Source organism: Netta rufina (assembly GCF_964035555.1).
Source record: "Netta rufina genome assembly, chromosome: 4".
Lineage (NCBI taxonomy): Eukaryota > Metazoa > Chordata > Aves > Anseriformes > Anatidae > Netta > Netta rufina.
This window is the reverse complement of record NC_140127.1, coordinates 7,050,462-7,068,887: the sequence shown is the minus strand read 5'-3', so window position 1 is coordinate 7,068,887 and position 18,426 is coordinate 7,050,462. Positions and strand designations below refer to the sequence as shown.

At 42.4% G+C, this 18,426-nt stretch overlaps 1 protein-coding gene across 7 annotated transcripts in view; it reads right to left on the bottom strand.

Annotated features, from left to right (window-relative positions):
- The window catches only part of MANBA (mannosidase beta), a gene marked incomplete at its 5' end in the record, with an annotated part of 53,706 nt that extends 35,280 nt beyond the window's left edge, over positions 1-18,426 (bottom strand). For all 7 annotated transcript variants that reach the window (XM_084286083.1, XM_084286077.1, XM_084286079.1 and 4 more), the window contains 7 exons: positions 805-915; positions 3,794-3,969; positions 6,409-6,532; positions 9,183-9,353; positions 11,288-11,393; positions 11,892-11,986; positions 18,244-18,426. In XM_084286083.1, coding sequence (XP_084142209.1) covers positions 805-915; positions 3,794-3,969; positions 6,409-6,532; positions 9,183-9,353; positions 11,288-11,393; positions 11,892-11,986; positions 18,244-18,426 — 966 coding nt within the window. The remainder of the gene's footprint in view (positions 1-804; positions 916-3,793; positions 3,970-6,408; positions 6,533-9,182; positions 9,354-11,287; positions 11,394-11,891; positions 11,987-18,243) is intronic.

Below are 18,426 nucleotides of genomic sequence, written 5' to 3'. Positions count from 1 at the left end.
ACAAATGTTACAGTGAATAGCAGCTTTAGGTGCCTAGTGACCAGCTTAGCTTTTAGTGAAACAATGCACATCAGAACCACCTAATAAACGCATACATTTATGTCATTGTTTCCACATGTTGATGGCAGAAGGGACCCAGTTTAATTTATGTGATTTTTTTCTCAATAGATGGCTGCAAAATACTTCTTCTAGGCTTCTTAGTAACAACAATCAGGTAATTACGCAGCCAGTGTGTTTCAGGAACCTTTATGCAAATACCCCTGAATATTACTTTTGTGGTCGTATTTAAAACGTTGTCTCTTCTACAACCTGAAGCGCATCTATCACATTCTAATAAATGAATGTACGTTAGCTTTTTAAGAACATACCTATTCTGCAAATTAAAATAATTAAAAAAAAAATAACAAGAAAAATCTTGGTAACAAACCTTCCTCTTCACGTCATCTATAGAACTCTAAAAGGGCTTTTCTATGCATGACATAACAATATCACGGTGATACATCATGTTTAAAAGAGCCTTTTTCCAGAGGTAGAGAACATAAGTAAACATCTTTTGTTTTCCGAGGTCTCCAACTAACTGTGAGGCATTTTCCAGTCTGAATAAAAGTGAAGGCACCCATATTGGATAATGCTACCAGAAAAGAGGTAAACATAAACTGTGACATTAAAAAGCTCTTGTTTCTCATTACTGCTTCCATATGTATATTAAAATCCAGGAAAACCATTTAAAGCTCTAGATACATGATACGCAGAGCAGATGTTCCAACAGTGCAATGCCAGCTAGAACCAAGCTGAGGGGCTCACCTTTGAAAGTTTCTCAATCTTGTATCCTGCCTCCATGATGAAAGTTGTTGTCACGTTATATCCAGTTTGTTTCCCATGTCCATTCGGCCACCAAGCTTCCACTGTGGAACTCTTGAATATAGAAGAAGAAAAGTCAAAAAGTTGCGTATGAGTTGGAGGCATAACATGCACCTGGGGGCACAGCTGCCTTTGAGTGAATTGCTACAAGCCTCATGAGTTTATGTGCCTCAGCTGAGCCACGGTAACTGGGATCCCTCCAGCTGCAGCACTCAGGTGAAAAGAATTCAACGTGTGATCTCTACCACTCAAATCCAGGCTATCACTTCACCTGAGTCCACAACGGGCCATGAGAACAAACACGCACACACGCATCTAGCCGCTACCCTTCTGCTGAGGTATGCTGACAGAAAGTTCCTCCAAAACTCAAACGTTAAGTCTCAGGAGTAAACACTGCTCACTAGCCTCTGTATTTTACCTCTCCTCCAACTGGCCCTTTTACCTATTGTATGTAACATCGGATACACCGAAGTGACGCCTTTCAGTTGTGACCATGGTAATATGTGACCAGGCTGTTTCATTTATGTCAAGCTTTTAAGTCAAATTAAAAGTTTTGTTCCCTTTTCAGTGCTTTCTGCTTTTTCTCTGTGCTTCCTGATCACTTCAGTGGTACTCTAGATTTTCACAAACATAAAAAAACTACTTCTAAGCTGACAGAACGATTTAATTTTCTCATTTTTCTAGCCACTGAGGGTAGTATTTATGTAAAGAATTTCCTACACTTCTTTTTTTTTCATTCCAGTAGCCTACTTCTGCTGCTCAGTCCTACTGCCAACATTTCCCAGTTGAATGCACAACACAAAAATAGTGGAAAGAAAGCAATAATGCATGCAACCTAACAATGGAGGGATCAGCACTGAATAGAGTCATGAAAGGAGTGCCTCAATCCTTTCGAATAAAACGAGGCCAGAGAGCAGCCCAACAATATGTTTTGCTGCAGCCACGCTTGGACGTAATCATTAACGTTATCTCCCAATATTTCAGCTTCCTCCATCTGGAGTTACAGGGAGGCAGAAGGAAGCACAGAATCAGCAGCGAGGGCGCGTTTGCAGCCGCCGAGCATTGGCCACGAGTGATGTCAGCCCCACGCTCACCGGTAGCTGATAAGCAAAACGCTGGCATGTCAGCAGCACGGCACGCTGCAGGGAGCCCCGCTCCGCCTCTCAGCTGATAGGCACCGCTCGAGCATCTGCTGGCTTTGCAAGGCGATCTGCAATGAACTCTCAGCACATTTCTGGCGAGGTCTCGCTATTTAACATGCGCCACATGGGGCTGCTGCACAGAGCAAGGGCTCCGTTAGGCGCACCAATATGTAAGGAACACATTGCAGGGCTTCTTGTAAAATCAGCTGCCGTGAATTCAGGCAGCAAAGCCCTTTGTGTACAAAGAATAACAAAACGCTGCTGCCTCCGCTCTGAAGGATATGCTTCCTCACAAACTTGCCCTTGTCCCCCTACTTACAAGTTTCTTCTGAAGCTGGGGACAGGGTGGTTAAATAAACCAAAATCATTTTTGCAGTTTCATATTGCAGCGCCTGCTTAATGTAATCCCTGGAAAGGCTAGTGATCGTTTGAAATAAAATTGGGTATTTGTAATTACTCATGTAACTGGCACATCTGATGACAACAGTAACAAAAATCATATGTTTGCATGTCTTTATGCATTCATGTCAAAATAAAACAAAGTCATCAGTATGCAAGTCACCGAGCATGCATTTTAAGACACGAATATCCTGCTCGTGATTAACACGCTCCTTCTCCGCTCACACAACTGACGAGAGAACTTGAGAATACACACATAACACGTTCAAACTGGGGAAACAAATGCAGAGTTACACAGCAAAAGAGAAAATTACTAAAGGCCAGCATAACATACAGAGGTCACCGGAGAGCCTCAGATGTTATTACCTGTCAGGACAGCCCCAGATTCTCACTCACAAGGCAGCCCTCACCCCTAAACCTAACCGTGCCCTGGGGCAGTGAAGCTGACCGCAGCTCCCTTAGGCTACTTGGCTCCAATGGAGCAGGCTCAGCTGCTCTCAGGCTCAGCTCTGCGCTGTCAGCTCCACCAGGGCCTTGCTTTCTGAGCAGGAAGGTGAAATTCATGCTGCTTATCACTGCACTGGGCTCACTGGCTAATTCAAGGCACCCACCTATTTGTTAGCACGAACAGGTAACTCTGTTTTTCTTCACCATTTCTCAAGCCTAGGCATCTTTTCTTAATTGTACCTATAAAACCCAGCACAGTTTCTAAGAAAACACAAACAAAAACTCCAGAAGTGATATAAGTGTTGGCGAATTAAGCCTTCCACCGGATCATTTCCCAGCACTCTCTGAGGGTGAACAGACCAATTCCTCCCTTTTCCATCACTGGGGCAGTCTACCAAATTCATTGTTTTTCAGTTGAACTATTTCCTCATTAGAGCATCCTTTACCTCTGAAATTCCTTCTGGGCTTTGTCTACCTAACGGACTAAGAAGTACTACTCAACAAAACGTCAGTATTTCAAAATTACTGCAGTATATTCTAGTCCCAATCAACCTGGTAAACAACAGCATAGGAGATGAGACACCTATTGATGGGAAAGTGAAGTGACACATGGTATCCAAAAGTTATCTGCTTTAGCAGCTTTTGTTACAGCGGCCAGTGATGATGTGATCTTTGTAATAAGGGATAAATTCCCTTATCCCTTTGTAATAAGGGAAAGGCTTCACTATCTCTTTTAACACTGAACTACGTAGCTCCGCAGAAATCAATTTTAATAGAGGAAATAATCCTCCCTTATTCTCCAAGGGGTACAGAACTGTTGTTAAAGTCAGGAACAAACAGAGAAAGGGGAGGTGGGCCCGTAGCTGATATGGAGGCAGAAGGACCCACTGGAAACAGGGCGAAACAGTTTGCATTTGGTTAGTGCTCCACATGAACCTCCTTACCTTGTTGATGTTTACAAGCAGCACAATGCTGCCTTCTCCAGGTTGAAGCTTCACATTGTACGTTTGCTGTGTTTGCAGCTTGGGAATGTTCACAGTCACCAGACCTGCAATTGGCTTGGAGCTGACTACATCGAAGATGGACTCGATTTCAAGACTCCACTGCTGGGTGCTCTTTACTAAGAGAAAGGGGAGAAGAAATGGGAATGCAGGAATCGCGTTCATACACCTACTAGTAAACATGATCGCCCATCAAAGAAACAATTTAAGTACCTCAGATTAAATGTAACAGGTTTTGGGCCGTGTTTGAGCCAGACCTACAGGGTTAATCTTGCTTAGTGCATTTGCTATGTGTTTACATTTGCTGACTTCAAGAGGAACTACGCTATGTGATTTTTCTTTTATACCTCACTTTTTTTTTTTCCATTCCAAAGCCATCCAGGGCTTTTTCAGAGTTCTGTACAAAAGTCAGAGCATGGCACTAGTCACTCTTGATTATTTGGAAGGGTTTTTTTCCCACCAACTCCCACAGACATTATATTTGCCTTCCGTCAGCACTCATATGAACATGGTACTCTTTGGGAAAGATCGTAATCACAGGGCAGTACAATCACTTTTGTCTATGAAACAAAAACAGTATTAACAGAAAACGAGCCCAATTCATCCCAGAGTCACTGCACAATATGAGTGGAGTTATGCTGGGGATGAATCGGGCCCATTGTGTCTAGACTTGATGGGCTGTACCGTTATGCCCCTTTTGCCACCAAAATGCGATGGAGGAAACACGTTAATGACTTGCCTGAGACATCCCCACAGCTACCTGCGAGTCCTCCCCTTTACAGAAAAATTTCCTGATAAGGCAAGGCAGCGTCAAGGGTACTCGAGACTGATTTTCCATTTCCCACTAACTTCAGCAATTAAGTTATCTATCTAGAAGCACAGCCTGGGTAATCCTGTAATTCACATGCTTTCTGTTTGGATAGATGCTCATCTGTAACAAGGAAAACTAGAACTAAGCCACATTTTGTACACATAAGCTGCTCACCACTTACTTTCTCTTTTCACGTGTATATTCTAGCTCTCCTTCCAAGACAAAAAGAGAGCTCCCTCCAAAACCAAGTATTACATTCAGTCCTGGCCTGATTTCACTCCTCTTATAGAATTAAGAGCACCAAAGGGCTTTGCAAGTTTATATTACTCACGGCATTATCCAGGTAAGACCAATTTTCAGAAGTGTTAATGGGGTTGAAAAAAACAACCTACATGAAGGGTCAGTCATTACAGAGCGTTTTCCCTCCCCTCCACGGCCATAAATCAATTCCAGCCCACTCCTTAACCGCATGACCTGTGGGCCTAGGCACAAAAATCAAGAACAATTCATCTTTCACAGACTCAGTGGTCAAAAAGCTGATGTCACCAAATCTGATGAGCAATGTAAGCGCATATGTAGTTGAAATTCAAGTCGTTCATTTACTCTTTATTTTTCAAATGTCATTATGTTTGAATACTAAACAGCTCCGGCTCTGGTTCCAAAGCACAAGCAGTCTCTGCTGAATGAAAGAGGTTTGCTCTCTCTGCTCATCCAGAGACTAAGACTTTACCTACCAGAAGGTGGAGTTGTGGGAATGTGGGAGGGACCAGAAAAGATTTTTACTTTAACTAAATTTTAGAGAGCAGAGTCTGTGCTGGGGCTTTCCATGGAAATTCCAGTCACGTTAATTCTAGCTAAGACCTGCAGCTATTTCAGGAAGCTTTAAAAGCATCCAGGGAGTGACGTCTTCCTATTTTATTCATACACAGCAACTCTATTCCCAAGGGCTGAAATTCAACCCAGTGCAGAAGACTCACGTGCTAGCCTTTACTCCACTGAAGACTGGGCTCAACAGGCAGAGAAAGAAAGCACGCGGGTGGTCTACAAAGGCACATATTATCTTTTACAGAAAGTTTCAACAGGAAAATTAACTAGTTTTGCTCAGCTGCAATGATCTTCTAGACAAAGGAGAGGAGAATCAAAGACCATGTCAAGGGAAGAAACCGGTTAGGTAAGCTAGGTAGCAGGAATGCAGAAGGTTGTCCTCTCAAATTGCAGCCTTGACAAATTATCCTTGCATAGCATAGCTGCTCTTCTGTCTCAGGCTTCGTGTTGTGTCCCGAAAACGTGGTGCTCTTGAAACTCTGCTTACCCTGCAGCTGCCTTCCAGACACAGAACTGAATTCCCAAAGCAGCTTTACCTTTGTTTTAAATGGAGGTCAGACAAAAGTGAGAATTATTTATTGGTAGTCTTGGTACAAATATGTGCCAACAAAAAAACTTTTTCTGAAACAAGAGAACAGGCGCTGACCTCAGTTGTATTTCACATTTTCATGTATATACACTTCATATTTTCATTTGGGGATCTTCAAGCAAAAGAAGATTCTGAGTTCTAACATTTTAATTGCTACTGTTTGTACTGAAGAACTATTTCAAGACCAAAACCTGTGTGCTGTGGTAAGCAGTACACACAAAGTCACCATAAAACAACAGGACCTTTCCTAAATGGACAGTTAATGTAGCTTAACAACACAACGGTTCGTATTCCAAAGGTAAAACAACAATAAAGGATAGTAACATGACTTACCAAAGAAAGGAGTTAAAGAAAAGTAGATCAGGTGATAATAGTTATAGGCCTCAACCCTAACATCTTTCCAGATTCCTTGAGTGGGAAAAGAAGGGCCCCAGTCCCAACCAAATGAACACTGCTCCTGGAACACAAAGCGATTATGTTACAATTGCCTACTTTTCACACAGAAATTGATGCTGTGCCAGAAATAAAAATGATTTGCTATCTAGACATGAAATACTGCCATGCACTGGAAGAATTTTTCCAATTTCCATCAGCCCAGAATAGCCTACAATATCTTTTCCCTTACTTCTTGAACAAAACTCTGCTGCCACTACTTTATATAATGATACAAATTTGTATTAAAATATCCAAGTATATTAAAATTTAATATTAGGGAGAGCAAAACAGCGCCTGCTCCAACATTAAAAAAGATTAAAAAAAAAAAAAGCCAGAAGGTTACTTTCAATTCAGCTCTGAATTATCTTAGTTTGTAAGGTCAGTATTTAATTTTATACCTAAAAGACAAAGTAAGCAGAAAGCTGATGGTTACAAATGTTAAAGAGAAGTACTGTAAAATGATGACATCAAATTAAACATCGTGGGCATATCTAAAATATTTTACCCTGTTTTTTTGTTTTAACACCATAGATTAGTACAAGGAAAGAGATGCACACGTCTGGTGCAATTGTGTAGTTCAATCTCGTTCACTGTTTCTCCCTTTTTATGACTCTTTCAGACAAAAACAAAGGGAACAAAAATACAGTCGAGGAATATCTTTGTTCTGGTTCTAACATCAGAAAAACTGTCAGAATTATAAAATGCTGCTCAGGCAGAGAAGTGCTGCTTTCCATTTAGCTGTTTTCAAACCTGGACAGACCTCTAGTTAACAAATCCCTTGAAGACATCTATTCAGCTGCCCTCCAAGCTTCACACACAGCCCCAGCCCCCAAAGCAAATACAATAGATCTCCTTAAAGTCTTGCACAGTGACCTACAGTTCTAAATTTAGAGACTAATAACTTACAGCCGAGGCATACTAATTTTGGCAAACCACATTGCACAAGCCTGGCCTATCCCTTGCATCGCTGGAGTCAGCCAGCCTGCCTATCAAGTTGCAAAAGAGCCTTCCAGGAAGCAAGCACTGCACCTATTTCAAGTGCAAAAACAGGGACAATACATTCTTAGAAAACAGATCAGATAGAAAGTCATTTTCCCTTTATAAAAGAAAAACAAATGAATCACTGACAGATTGTCAGATTTCACTAATAATATTGCAGAGACTATCAGAAGTAATATCATAAGGACAATACACTCATATCACTGATGTTCATTACCAGTGGAAGGTTTGTGTTTCGCCACAAATTCCTATTAAGATCTAGATACATTTACTGCACGTAACACTGAACCTCAAACACGTGTACAGCTCTCCATTACTGTATGATGAGAAGCAGCCAGCTTACTTTAGCAATGTCCTAGTGCGTTTGTTTACTTTTAAATGTGACATTGCTGCTGTTTTTGCCACGTACTTGGATCTAAAAAATTTTCTAAAGAAGTCTGAAGCAAGTTTCTAAGCACAGTCAAGCAACTCCTTTGAGATAATGAACTAAGGTACTCACAAATTTAAAGGTATGTTTCAGTAAAACATAAAATCATTCCTGGCCATTTTTGCTCTATAAATAAGACTACAGCTGTTCAAGTGCCTTCTTCTCTTTAAGTTTCTCCCTGCTCTGATGTCTAAGAAACACAATGGAGACGGTTCATGGACTCAGAAGAATTAATTAACTTTGTAAAATGTAATAAAAACAAAAGCAGCATCAAGTAGTGATTAAGGCAACATCTTATACTGATGGATGCTCCCAGGGCAACATGAAATCTACCTTCCTTTCCCTTAATGTGTTTTAGAGCAAATTACACCTAGGTATAGATAAACAAGATTCACCTTGGTTTTTTAAGAAGCCTCTACAGGACTTTCTTAAAAAGATCCAAGTTTATTAACAAAAAAGGCATTTAAGTGGAGACAAACAAGAAAAATAAATTAAAACAAAACAAAACAAAACAAAACAAAAAACAGCAATTCCAAAGAAATTCACCTAGCCACTTTCCAGCTGCTGCAAAGGTGCCAGAAATACATGAGATGCTACACAAACGACGGTTTACACAGAGGAAGTTTTAGCAGCAATGACACCATGTCTTAAATCTGAGTTTAATTCTTTGTGTATTACATTGCTGGCTTCACTAAATACGTACATTCTGAAGTCACACTTCACAACACCATAATAAGATGAGAACGGGTCCTCTGTTAGGTTAGGTAACACTTCTCAGGACCTGCCAGAGCTTCCCAGTATAAATAGCACAGTACACGAGCAACAGCAAACACTCACAAAGCTGCCTGGCTGAGATTTTTACAGCTCTGGCAATATAAACTGGTATTTGTAATAGTGAACTCTATCGTCAGCACACACTGCTAAACCCACCCAGTGGATCAAAATGTAGTGATCACACATTTCCCAGTGCTAGCCTGCTCTCTTAGCAGCCAATCTCCTTGCATGCCCCGAAAAAGCCAGCTTTTCAAACATTCTTATCAGCTAGATATGTTCAGCCTGGCCTTTACATGCCTCTTGTATTCTCATCTTGCAGGTTTCTTGGGGATGCAGGAGAAGGGAAACACAATGAGAAATACGCCCTCCTAATAAAATGACATTGCAGGTTTCAGAATACATCTGTAAGGACAGTCCGTGGTGCATTCCTATTTTTGAGCCTGAAGCCAGAGTCAGACGATTCTGCCCCTACCTTTCTGATGAAATTGGCATGGCACTCTCCTTTCTGCACAGGTGGAGGGCACGCCGGGGGGATGCTGTATGCTGTGTGACATCTGCTCTGCTCTGCAGCGTATGAAATTGCTGATAAGAAACGGACTTCAACAAAATTGACCTCCTTGATCACGCTGGTAATATCAAAGCTCTAGGTCAAGAAAACAAAACAAAATCATTACAGCGCTGACATTTATTTATGAGACTTATAATCACTGTCACATTGGGGCTTTAATACCACACATATATTATTCAAAAGCATTTGAACTGAAGCCTCAACAGGGTCTGGTTTTGAAGGAACAGAAAATTAAGGTTATTTCTTAAGCTGGAAAACAAAATACACAGAAAGATTCTAGATAGAAGGAGATCTTTCTGGGCAAACCACTTTGCCCATACTGAGCCCCCACTGCCAGCGGCAGCGGTCTGCTTGCACACAGAACTGCTTGAAGGAGGAGGATGGCAAGGGAATCTTTACCTTCCTTCCTCGCTCAGAGCTCATCTACATGCTTAGAAAGGCACTTTGTTCCAACTCAGAAAGCTGGTCTATACAGGAGCCCTTCCAACTCACGCTGTGCTGCCAGCTTCTCTACCACAAAGCACTGAGCTGCCTTCTGCATGAATGCAGCAAGGCTGTATTTCATGCTACTTCCACTCCCGTGCCTAAAATGTAGAGATACACATTCATGTCTGCACCACACAAAGCATTTGGGGGCTTCCTCATTGGTTCACAAAACCCCCAGTGTGGCTGCACAGGAGGATAAACATCTAAGTTTCAGAATTGTCTTGTTCTATCAAGACAATAGGGTCCCAACGCCTAAGAACTGTTTCTTCTTCAGAGCGTTCATTTGTGACAAGCCAAATCTTGGCAACTTTTTCCACCTTGTGAGCAGCCCAGCTAGCATCACTCACTTCCATTCTATAGCATTCAGCAGAAAATTGCAAAGGAAACAGCATCCCCTTACACAGCCTTCATAGAGACTTTCCTGCAGACATAGTTATCGTGGAACATTGTGAACAAAGCAGAAGCCTGGGTCACAGCAGTTCTCAACTCAATCTAATACAGTTCACCCTGGTTTTACCCTGAAGGCCATTTCATGAACTGTTACAATCTGAGACAGAATGAAGTTGCAGAAATAAGAGCAAACTAATAGCACTTCCCAATTCTAGGGAGCCTGCTACCAGTAATCCCTCAAATACTCTCCAAATATTAAATAATTACAATTTCATAACAGCCCTATGAAATTTCTTATTTCACAGATGGCAAAACTAAGTCGCAGAGAAACTGAGTAATTTGTCCCAGATCACACAGACCCAGGAGGCAAAATCTAGTTCTCATGTCTCAGTCCAGTACCTCTGCAATAAAACCTGCCAGAATGGTAAACGCTGAGATATGAAGACACAGGATTTACTTTTCAACTCAATGACTCCACTGATATTCTTTTAACTTTTCCTTTTTTGGATTCCTTTAAGAAAAAGGCAAGTACCCAGAATAATTTTACACTTTAAAACTATAGAATTAGTTTTAATGTCTTTGCCACTCTCCAGATCATTCTATGATGAGTAGTCTCATCCTGACATAGTCTTACATCTTTGGACTCAGCCTATGTTATCAAAAGCCCAGTATCAAAAATCAAAAACAATATAACAAATGATACGGAAACACTTGTAAGGGCTTTGCACCATGTGCATTTCAATTTCAGTATTCAAATGTAAACCATTCTAATACCAATTAATAAGCAGATTTACAGCTAATATAACCAATTTAAGCTTACGTTTTCTTGGAGCTGTGACAGGTCCCAAGAAGCAGGACTTATATTGTTAGCTGAACTGATCCTTGATCCTCTTCCATGGGTTCACTTGTTCAGAACAAGACACACTTACCTCTAGTTCTGACCCTGTTGCTACTGAAAAGGGAAGTACGACTTCTCTTTCCAACACTTATCTGATTCCCTGTGCAGCCCTCAGGTCAACACTTTCTGGGTCCAAGCACCTCATTTCATGTGTACTTGAAAAATGAAAGTGTTCAGCACAAAAGGGCTTTGAATGAAAAACAGAAGCACTTTCAGAACTGAGCACATTACTTACGTATCTGTTGAACATGTTATCTGTTGTCCCAAGAGTGACATTGTTGATCAAGATGTGTGCTACTGTATCTACTCCTTCAAAAACTAAATTAATTCTCTGCCACTTTCTACAAAAGACAACATACACATACAAATACACATACAAAACTGTTAGAATACCTACAGTTAACAGCAGACAGAAAACACATAATTTTAAAATGTACATTTCCGCTACTGTTGGTGGCAATTGTCTCAACCATATCCAAAAATGTTTGACTCAGTGTGGCTACTTTATATCTTTAGTCAAATTAAGATGACAGCTGAAGTGTCTCAAGTCTGCAGCACAGCATGTTCGCACAGCCACAAAGTATCAGATGGGCTAGCTTCCAATTAGCCTAAGTATTATTCTTCCTCAGTCAGCAATTCCTAAGTAATTTTTAACAATGGAGAAAAAAAAGTGAAAAAGCAACTCCTGCAGCATCCTTTAGCAGCAGCTTTGCAGCTGTACATTATTGCATAATTTATTATATACAGAAGTAGCATGTAGATTTTGAGCTGATGGATTAACCAGCAATTCTGCATGACAGATACTGTAAAACTATTTTAGACATATCCTTATTGCATACCTGATGTCAAAAGGAGTTTTGAATGTCCTGCTGTAAGTCCAGTTATCCAGAGAGATCCACCTGTACATCACATCATTAAATCTGTAATATGGATCCTAATAACAGACCAAAAAAAAGAAAATGACATGACTCATTTAGTAATAGTGTTACTACATGAATATTCATTAGAAGAGCTCTTCCTAATTCGGACAGCCTGCAAATGCAAAACCCACCTAGTTCTGATATTTCTTTTTACCTTTGAAATAACATGTGTAAAGCGAAGCTTTAGCAATATTTGGCTTTAACTATATAGATCATATCCTGTTTGCTATAATCATTCATACTGAAAATAGAAGGTGCAGGATTTGTCTTTATATAAGAAATGACTGGCCTGGAAATTAAAAAAAAAAAAAAATCAAGACAGCTTGTGACTTAATGAGAGGAACAGAAACATGATGACTGTAATAACGATGGAGAAAGATTAAAAGGATTTTAAAGAGGCAAATAAATAGCATTTTAGGCCTCTGGGGACAGCTGTGAACAAATCTTACAGTTTAAAATAATAGCAAATACTCCAGCTGTTTCATGTCAACCTGTGCTGATGCGGTAAGACCACGTGAAATTGGTTTGTTTAGAAGGAGGGAGAAAGCAAAGAGAGAAACATTGCAGTCTGGTTTGTTGCATAAAATTAAATGACTACCTTTGGAGAACAATGCTGCGTTTATACCGAATGTGTTCTTTCCCCTTTAGTCACGCTGCTCAGGAAGAATAAAGGCACAGCTGGTACAAGCTACGTGCTCGGCCTGCCTGGCTTCACGCTGTGTTGTTATTACCTTGTGGCGGGTCACAGCGCTCCTCACCTCGGCTGAAGGGATCAGCTGCCACCCCGCTCCTCACAGCAGGGCGAGGAGAGGAGATGTGCTCCGTGTGGGGGGATCTGGGGCAGCCACTGACAGCTCGGTCCCATCCTCGGCAGCAGCTGCACGGCTGAGCTGCCTTCCCCAAACACAGACCAACCTCCTCTGGACTACAGGGCTCAAACTGAGCTACCAAGAGAGAGCAGGGCTGCATTAAGGGTCACTTTGGGCAGGGTCCTCTGCAGCACCAGCACACCTCACCAGCTGCTCCAAACATCCACATCCATGCTGAAGAAAATCCGTCCACTTCTTTCTTTTTTTTTTTTTTTACTGGAACTCAATTTTTCTTCTCGTTTCAGGAGTCAGTATAAATACTGGCACTTCTGGATTTGAATTCTTCTGAAAAACATTGCTTTACATCTCACACTTGTGATAGGGGCAGGCTCTGCAATATAGACACAAGCCTATTTATACAGCAGAGCAATATTACAAAAAAAATATGGAATTGCAGCATTTTAGTGTCTTTTCTCAGCAGCATAATCTCCTCTGAGTCCTGCAGCAATATAAATGCCAGTCCTTGAGCCCACAGAGAGGGCAAGTCATAGCCTTGCCTCATGTTGTGTTCTATCAATCAAACCTCTTGCCACAATCTCTTACCAGCGTCAAGAAGCCTGGATGTTAAAGATGTCACAGAAGAAGGACCTGACATCTGGAGAACACAAAACTGTTCATCTAACAGCAGACAGACACGTAGGAGAGTTTCATCAGAGGCAGAAATTACATCATCAGATGGGCTCTTATGGAAGTGTACAAATCCTCTCAATGTTCGAGGAAAATGGACCACAACAAAGAAAAATGACTTCTCCAATAAACTCATGAGATTACTGGCATCTTCATTACTAAAACAAACTGGTTTTGAGTGCTGGCAGATGTATCTATACAAGTCAAGCTGGCTGGATTTATTTGAAATAGAATTTCCTCCCGCATTACATCAGCTCCTATTAAAATTCGAGGTTCATTTCAGAAAACCGGATGAAGAAAAAGACAAATTTAAGAGCCCTGTAAGGCACTGGCAGAACTGGAAGGATGGTAAGCAATAGACTGCACATGTATTAAACACACTTCACATTCATTAGCTCAACATGTTCCTGGAAGCAAGCCGTGACGGGGTGGAGCCAGCTCCGGCTATTTTTAGAGCCCACCGAACGTGACAGCCTTGCGTTTTCCTGCTCTTTGCAATTTTGGGAAAAACGCTCATCTGCTCAAGCTCCCTGCTTGCTTGTTCTCTACTCCCATCCTCAGCGCTGTAAGCGAGCAGCAGACAGCCTGCCGAGATGAAGAACTGCTGAAGAGCAGCAAAAGGAAGCAATTTCCCCTGCAGGTAGCAGGACATGAAAAGCGCCGGCAGGATGAAACAGCCGAGGGTTTTGATGTAAGCTCCTCCTCGCAGTGACCTTAAGGGGATATGGAAAAGCCGCGGTCATACGAGCCACGAACCTCTGAGCTTGGCAGGAAACGGAGGAGACACGGACACATCTCAAGGGAGGCTCAAAGCCTGCGTGTGTGGTGCTGGGCACACAGGACCAGCTTCGGGGAGCATGGCACAAAGACCTGAAGGACACAGCAGGCAGATCAGCTTGTCATAGAATGAAATGAAAGAACAGGAATAAAAAGCAGATTCTTCGGCGTGATCCTACCGTTATTATGATCCAGATTGAAACTGCCTTGCAAGCTCCTCTCACAAATCACTTCTGCTGACAGTTTATAACGAACACCATTAAGAGAATCCTGCTGAAGTCACAGAATAGCCAAATAACTCCTTCAGGAGATATTTAATGATTTTGCTGTTGCCAACTTCAGACTTGAAGCAGATCAGTTAGGATGCTTACCTACACGCCCCAACGCCTTAGCACCTCAAGCAGCAGTACCCGTTCTTCATCGAGCTCAGCTTGAGGCAAAGCTGAGCCCAGTGGCAGCGAGGAGCAACCCATGCTCATGGACCATGCGTTTTGGAAGCCTGTCCCAAGGCCGTTTGCTTTCAATAATTACTCTGCCAAAGCTGCTACTGAATGTCACCTGATGGTCAAGGTGTGATACAGCTGAACACAGCCAAATATTATGGCAGAATCAAGCTACAAGACTAGTATTAGTATAATTGATACGATGTTAATAGCCGTTTCTTAATATTCTCTGAACACTTTGCTGTACTTAAAAGGCTCAACTCTTACCTACAATTCTTACCTACTATAACTTCACAGGCATTTTTAGGAACTCCTGCTCATCCTAATTTTCACCAAGGTTTTGGGATGTTTCCACATATGCTCACACTGCTCATCAGAGTACGAACATTTCAACAAAAAATTATATTTGTATTAATGAACTATTTCATCAATGACTGCTGTTTAACCCGTTAGAACCGTATGGTAACAAACCCAATTGTTACCTGGCATGATCTGAAAAATCTGGGCTTTGAAAAAGTGCCAGAAAACACACAACATAGTATTTCATATAAATGCAGAAGCAGCTACAGAAAATACGCACTGCTTAACAGAACTGCAGAAATATCACTCGAGACATGCAAGCTTCTGTCTCTTCTAATATCTTTTACTGCACAAGTAGGACTGAGACCACTGCAACCTTCTGTGTCAAGTGCACGCCCTGGTTGTACAATGGGGCACAAGCTGCACTGCTATCCAGCCCCTCTATTAGCATCACAGTTGCACACCCCCTATAATAGTTCTTTACAAATCAAAGTGACAGCTAATAAGACAAAACACCCTTTCTGTATGAATGCAAATGGCTGGCAGATGAGAAAATCCAGCTACAATAGCCATATTCATCAGGAGTGAAACTTTATAGGAGTCACCTGCCAGCAGTAACGGCACCAAGCAGCACTTGGGCAGTACACGCAGGAGGACTATTGTTTCTAGCACAAAGATCTAATGCACGAGTTACCTGCTGATATATCTCGCTTATCAGAACCGTGCCTGAAAGAAAATACTAGGCTGGCAGCACAGTTAAAAACTCAATCTTCCAATCTTTTTTCAGAGATCTGGGGATAGCAATAGATTTGCTGCAAATTGGTGAAATGTCTGCACTTAGGTTCAGAAGCTTTGCACTGGCTTCACTCAAGTGACTACTAGCCTCCTTTAAGTGCAGTTCTCCTTTTTTTGTTTTAATTTTACATGCAAACAGTAATAAGAGCTACTGATTCTGAATGAAACCTTATTAAAACAATACAGCAAAACAAAAGTACTTCAGTAGGAACCTTGGAAGCATCTTCTCCAAGAGCGTTTTCTAAGATCCGTACATTTGGTGCTTTCAAAAAGATGGGTTCATCCAATGCAAATGTTATGAGCCAAAGAGCGCCGACATCTCTAGAAGGAATCCTAAGAGGATCCAGAGAGATGAGTAACAAACCCTCAGTGCCAGAGCTTTCTTTCAATTCAAATGTACAGCCTGCACAGCCGATTGACGTGAAGCTACAGACGTGCAACCAGCTACAGCGTCCCTGGGCAGAAACACTTTGCGCCTCAACCTAAATTCAAAACAAACCACATATTGGCAAGTAAGCTGCTTGCAGCCTACTCTTGCAATCTAAACCACGCTTTGCAGGCTTAGAAACCAGCAGCTTCTTTTTGATGCCTTCCTCCCCATCATCTGCGGGGCACCCACCAGGCTCCTCTGCTGGGTGTAGGTCCTCCCAAGACTCATTTATTTTACCCTTGTGTTTTGGGTGCTCTCCCATGAAAAAAAATCCCAAGGCTAAGGAAGCAAAGGATGCGGTGCTATTTGCCATGTGCAAACCACACAGGAGAACAGCAAACAGACTTCGCTGGGCCCCTGAACATATGGGTCTTGCTGTGCAGAATTTAATTCCCACCAGTTTTGTTCTCCTGTTTTCTGAAGACCAATCTTCACTTTGATTACAAACAGAAAGATTTTGGATTGCTGTCCTAGTTACGATTTCAGTGGGATGAACAAAAGCTCTACACTCCATGGCAGGGAGCAAAAGGAGCAAATGGAAAAAAATAAATAAACAGGATCAAAGCTTTTGTACTTGGACAACTGCAATAAAACTCTTAATTCTACACTTGACACAACCCTAAAACGGTCTGATTTCTAGATATAATAAGCACTGATGAAATGGGGCAACTTGTCTCTAAAATTCTGGCTGTGTACACGCTTTTGTATAAATACAAAAATACGATTTTAAGCAGCTGTGTTCAAAATGTTTGGCCATAAGCATTTTCACCAATGAAAAAAAACTCTGGATGAACAACTGCGCTGTACTTTTTTTGCAGCAGGAAGGTGACAAAGAATTGTGTCACCAGCTCGCTCCAAACAACCCAGGTTTGCTGCCAGTGAGGCAGGTCGGTCCCCTCAGCTCCCGGGCAGAGCACGCTAATCCTAATGCCACCAACTGAGCACCAGCTTCCACACCACTGTGGTTTCACAGCTGGCCCTACCAGCACGTGCCCGGAGCAAGCCCATACTTGCACGGACGTAAATGTGTTGTAATCACCCACAAATAACCATCGTCGATTTAATTAGCCTCGTGCCCATCTTCCTATCCGCAAGAGGTGTGCTGCAGGCTGACTAAGCTCTCCTACCTGTGTGCAGACTCGGGATCCTGCCCAGGCACACCAGAGTTCACCATCATTTCCAAATACCACACTGCTGCTTGAAATGACTGAAATTACGAGTCGGTTTACAGCAGTGCAGCTAAATTAGCGATCCCATTTTCTCACTTCGTAAGAGCACTTAATATGCGAGTAGTTAAATGTGAGTCTTTCGTACCGTCATTAACTTGTGTGCGTGAGTCAGTGCATTGGTCACAGTTTCTCCCGGATGATTATTCACACTTATTAGAGCAATGCCTCACAGCACAGCCAAACATCTGAGACATCCAGCTTATCTTATGCACTCTGCATGGCATGAAGGGGCACAGCCCTCGTCGCTGATCCTCCACGGATTCTCTACCTGCCCGCTGCATTTTTTAAAACTTGCTTTGAAAAGCTGTTTTAACACCTTTCTGTTCACACCTAACTAGTTAGTGCAGGATGGTGGTCTCAAGGGTCACAATTACAGAATAGAAAACGTTAAATTCATGCCCCCAGAAAGTATTGATTAAATAAATACCGGGCAGGAAATGCAACACTGGGCCCTTAATATTAACATGATATATAGGTATGCCTGATACACTCGGACAGCAGGATGCTATTTTGGATTTTTTTAGTGTGGCGGCTTATTTATCAGTTTTATAAACGATCCTGTTAGCTTCACCGTGTTCTGTGCCTTCTGTTTCACTTACAGCCTACATAAATCCTCGTAAAAAGGCATCTCAGCGACGACCCCGGCTGAGCACCACGCTCCTTGAGGTGCTGAGCCGCGGTGTCAGCGTGATGCCATCAGGACAAACTTTGCTCCCGCCCTACAGCTAATGTTTCGGTCACTTGTCCCAGAAAGAGCCCGAGGCTCCGCACCCGGGCACCCCCGGCGGCTGCCCCCCGTACCTGGACGAGACCCCGGCGGCTCAGGGCGGTGTGGGCGCAGCCCGGCACCTCCGCCGGCAGCCGCAGCGAGCCGTTGCCGTTGCCCAGCCGCCAGCTGCCCCTCAGGCTGCGCACCTCGGGGCCGCCCCATGCCGCCGCCACCGCCAGCAGCAGCGGCAGCGAGAAGATGGCGGCGCCGCCCAT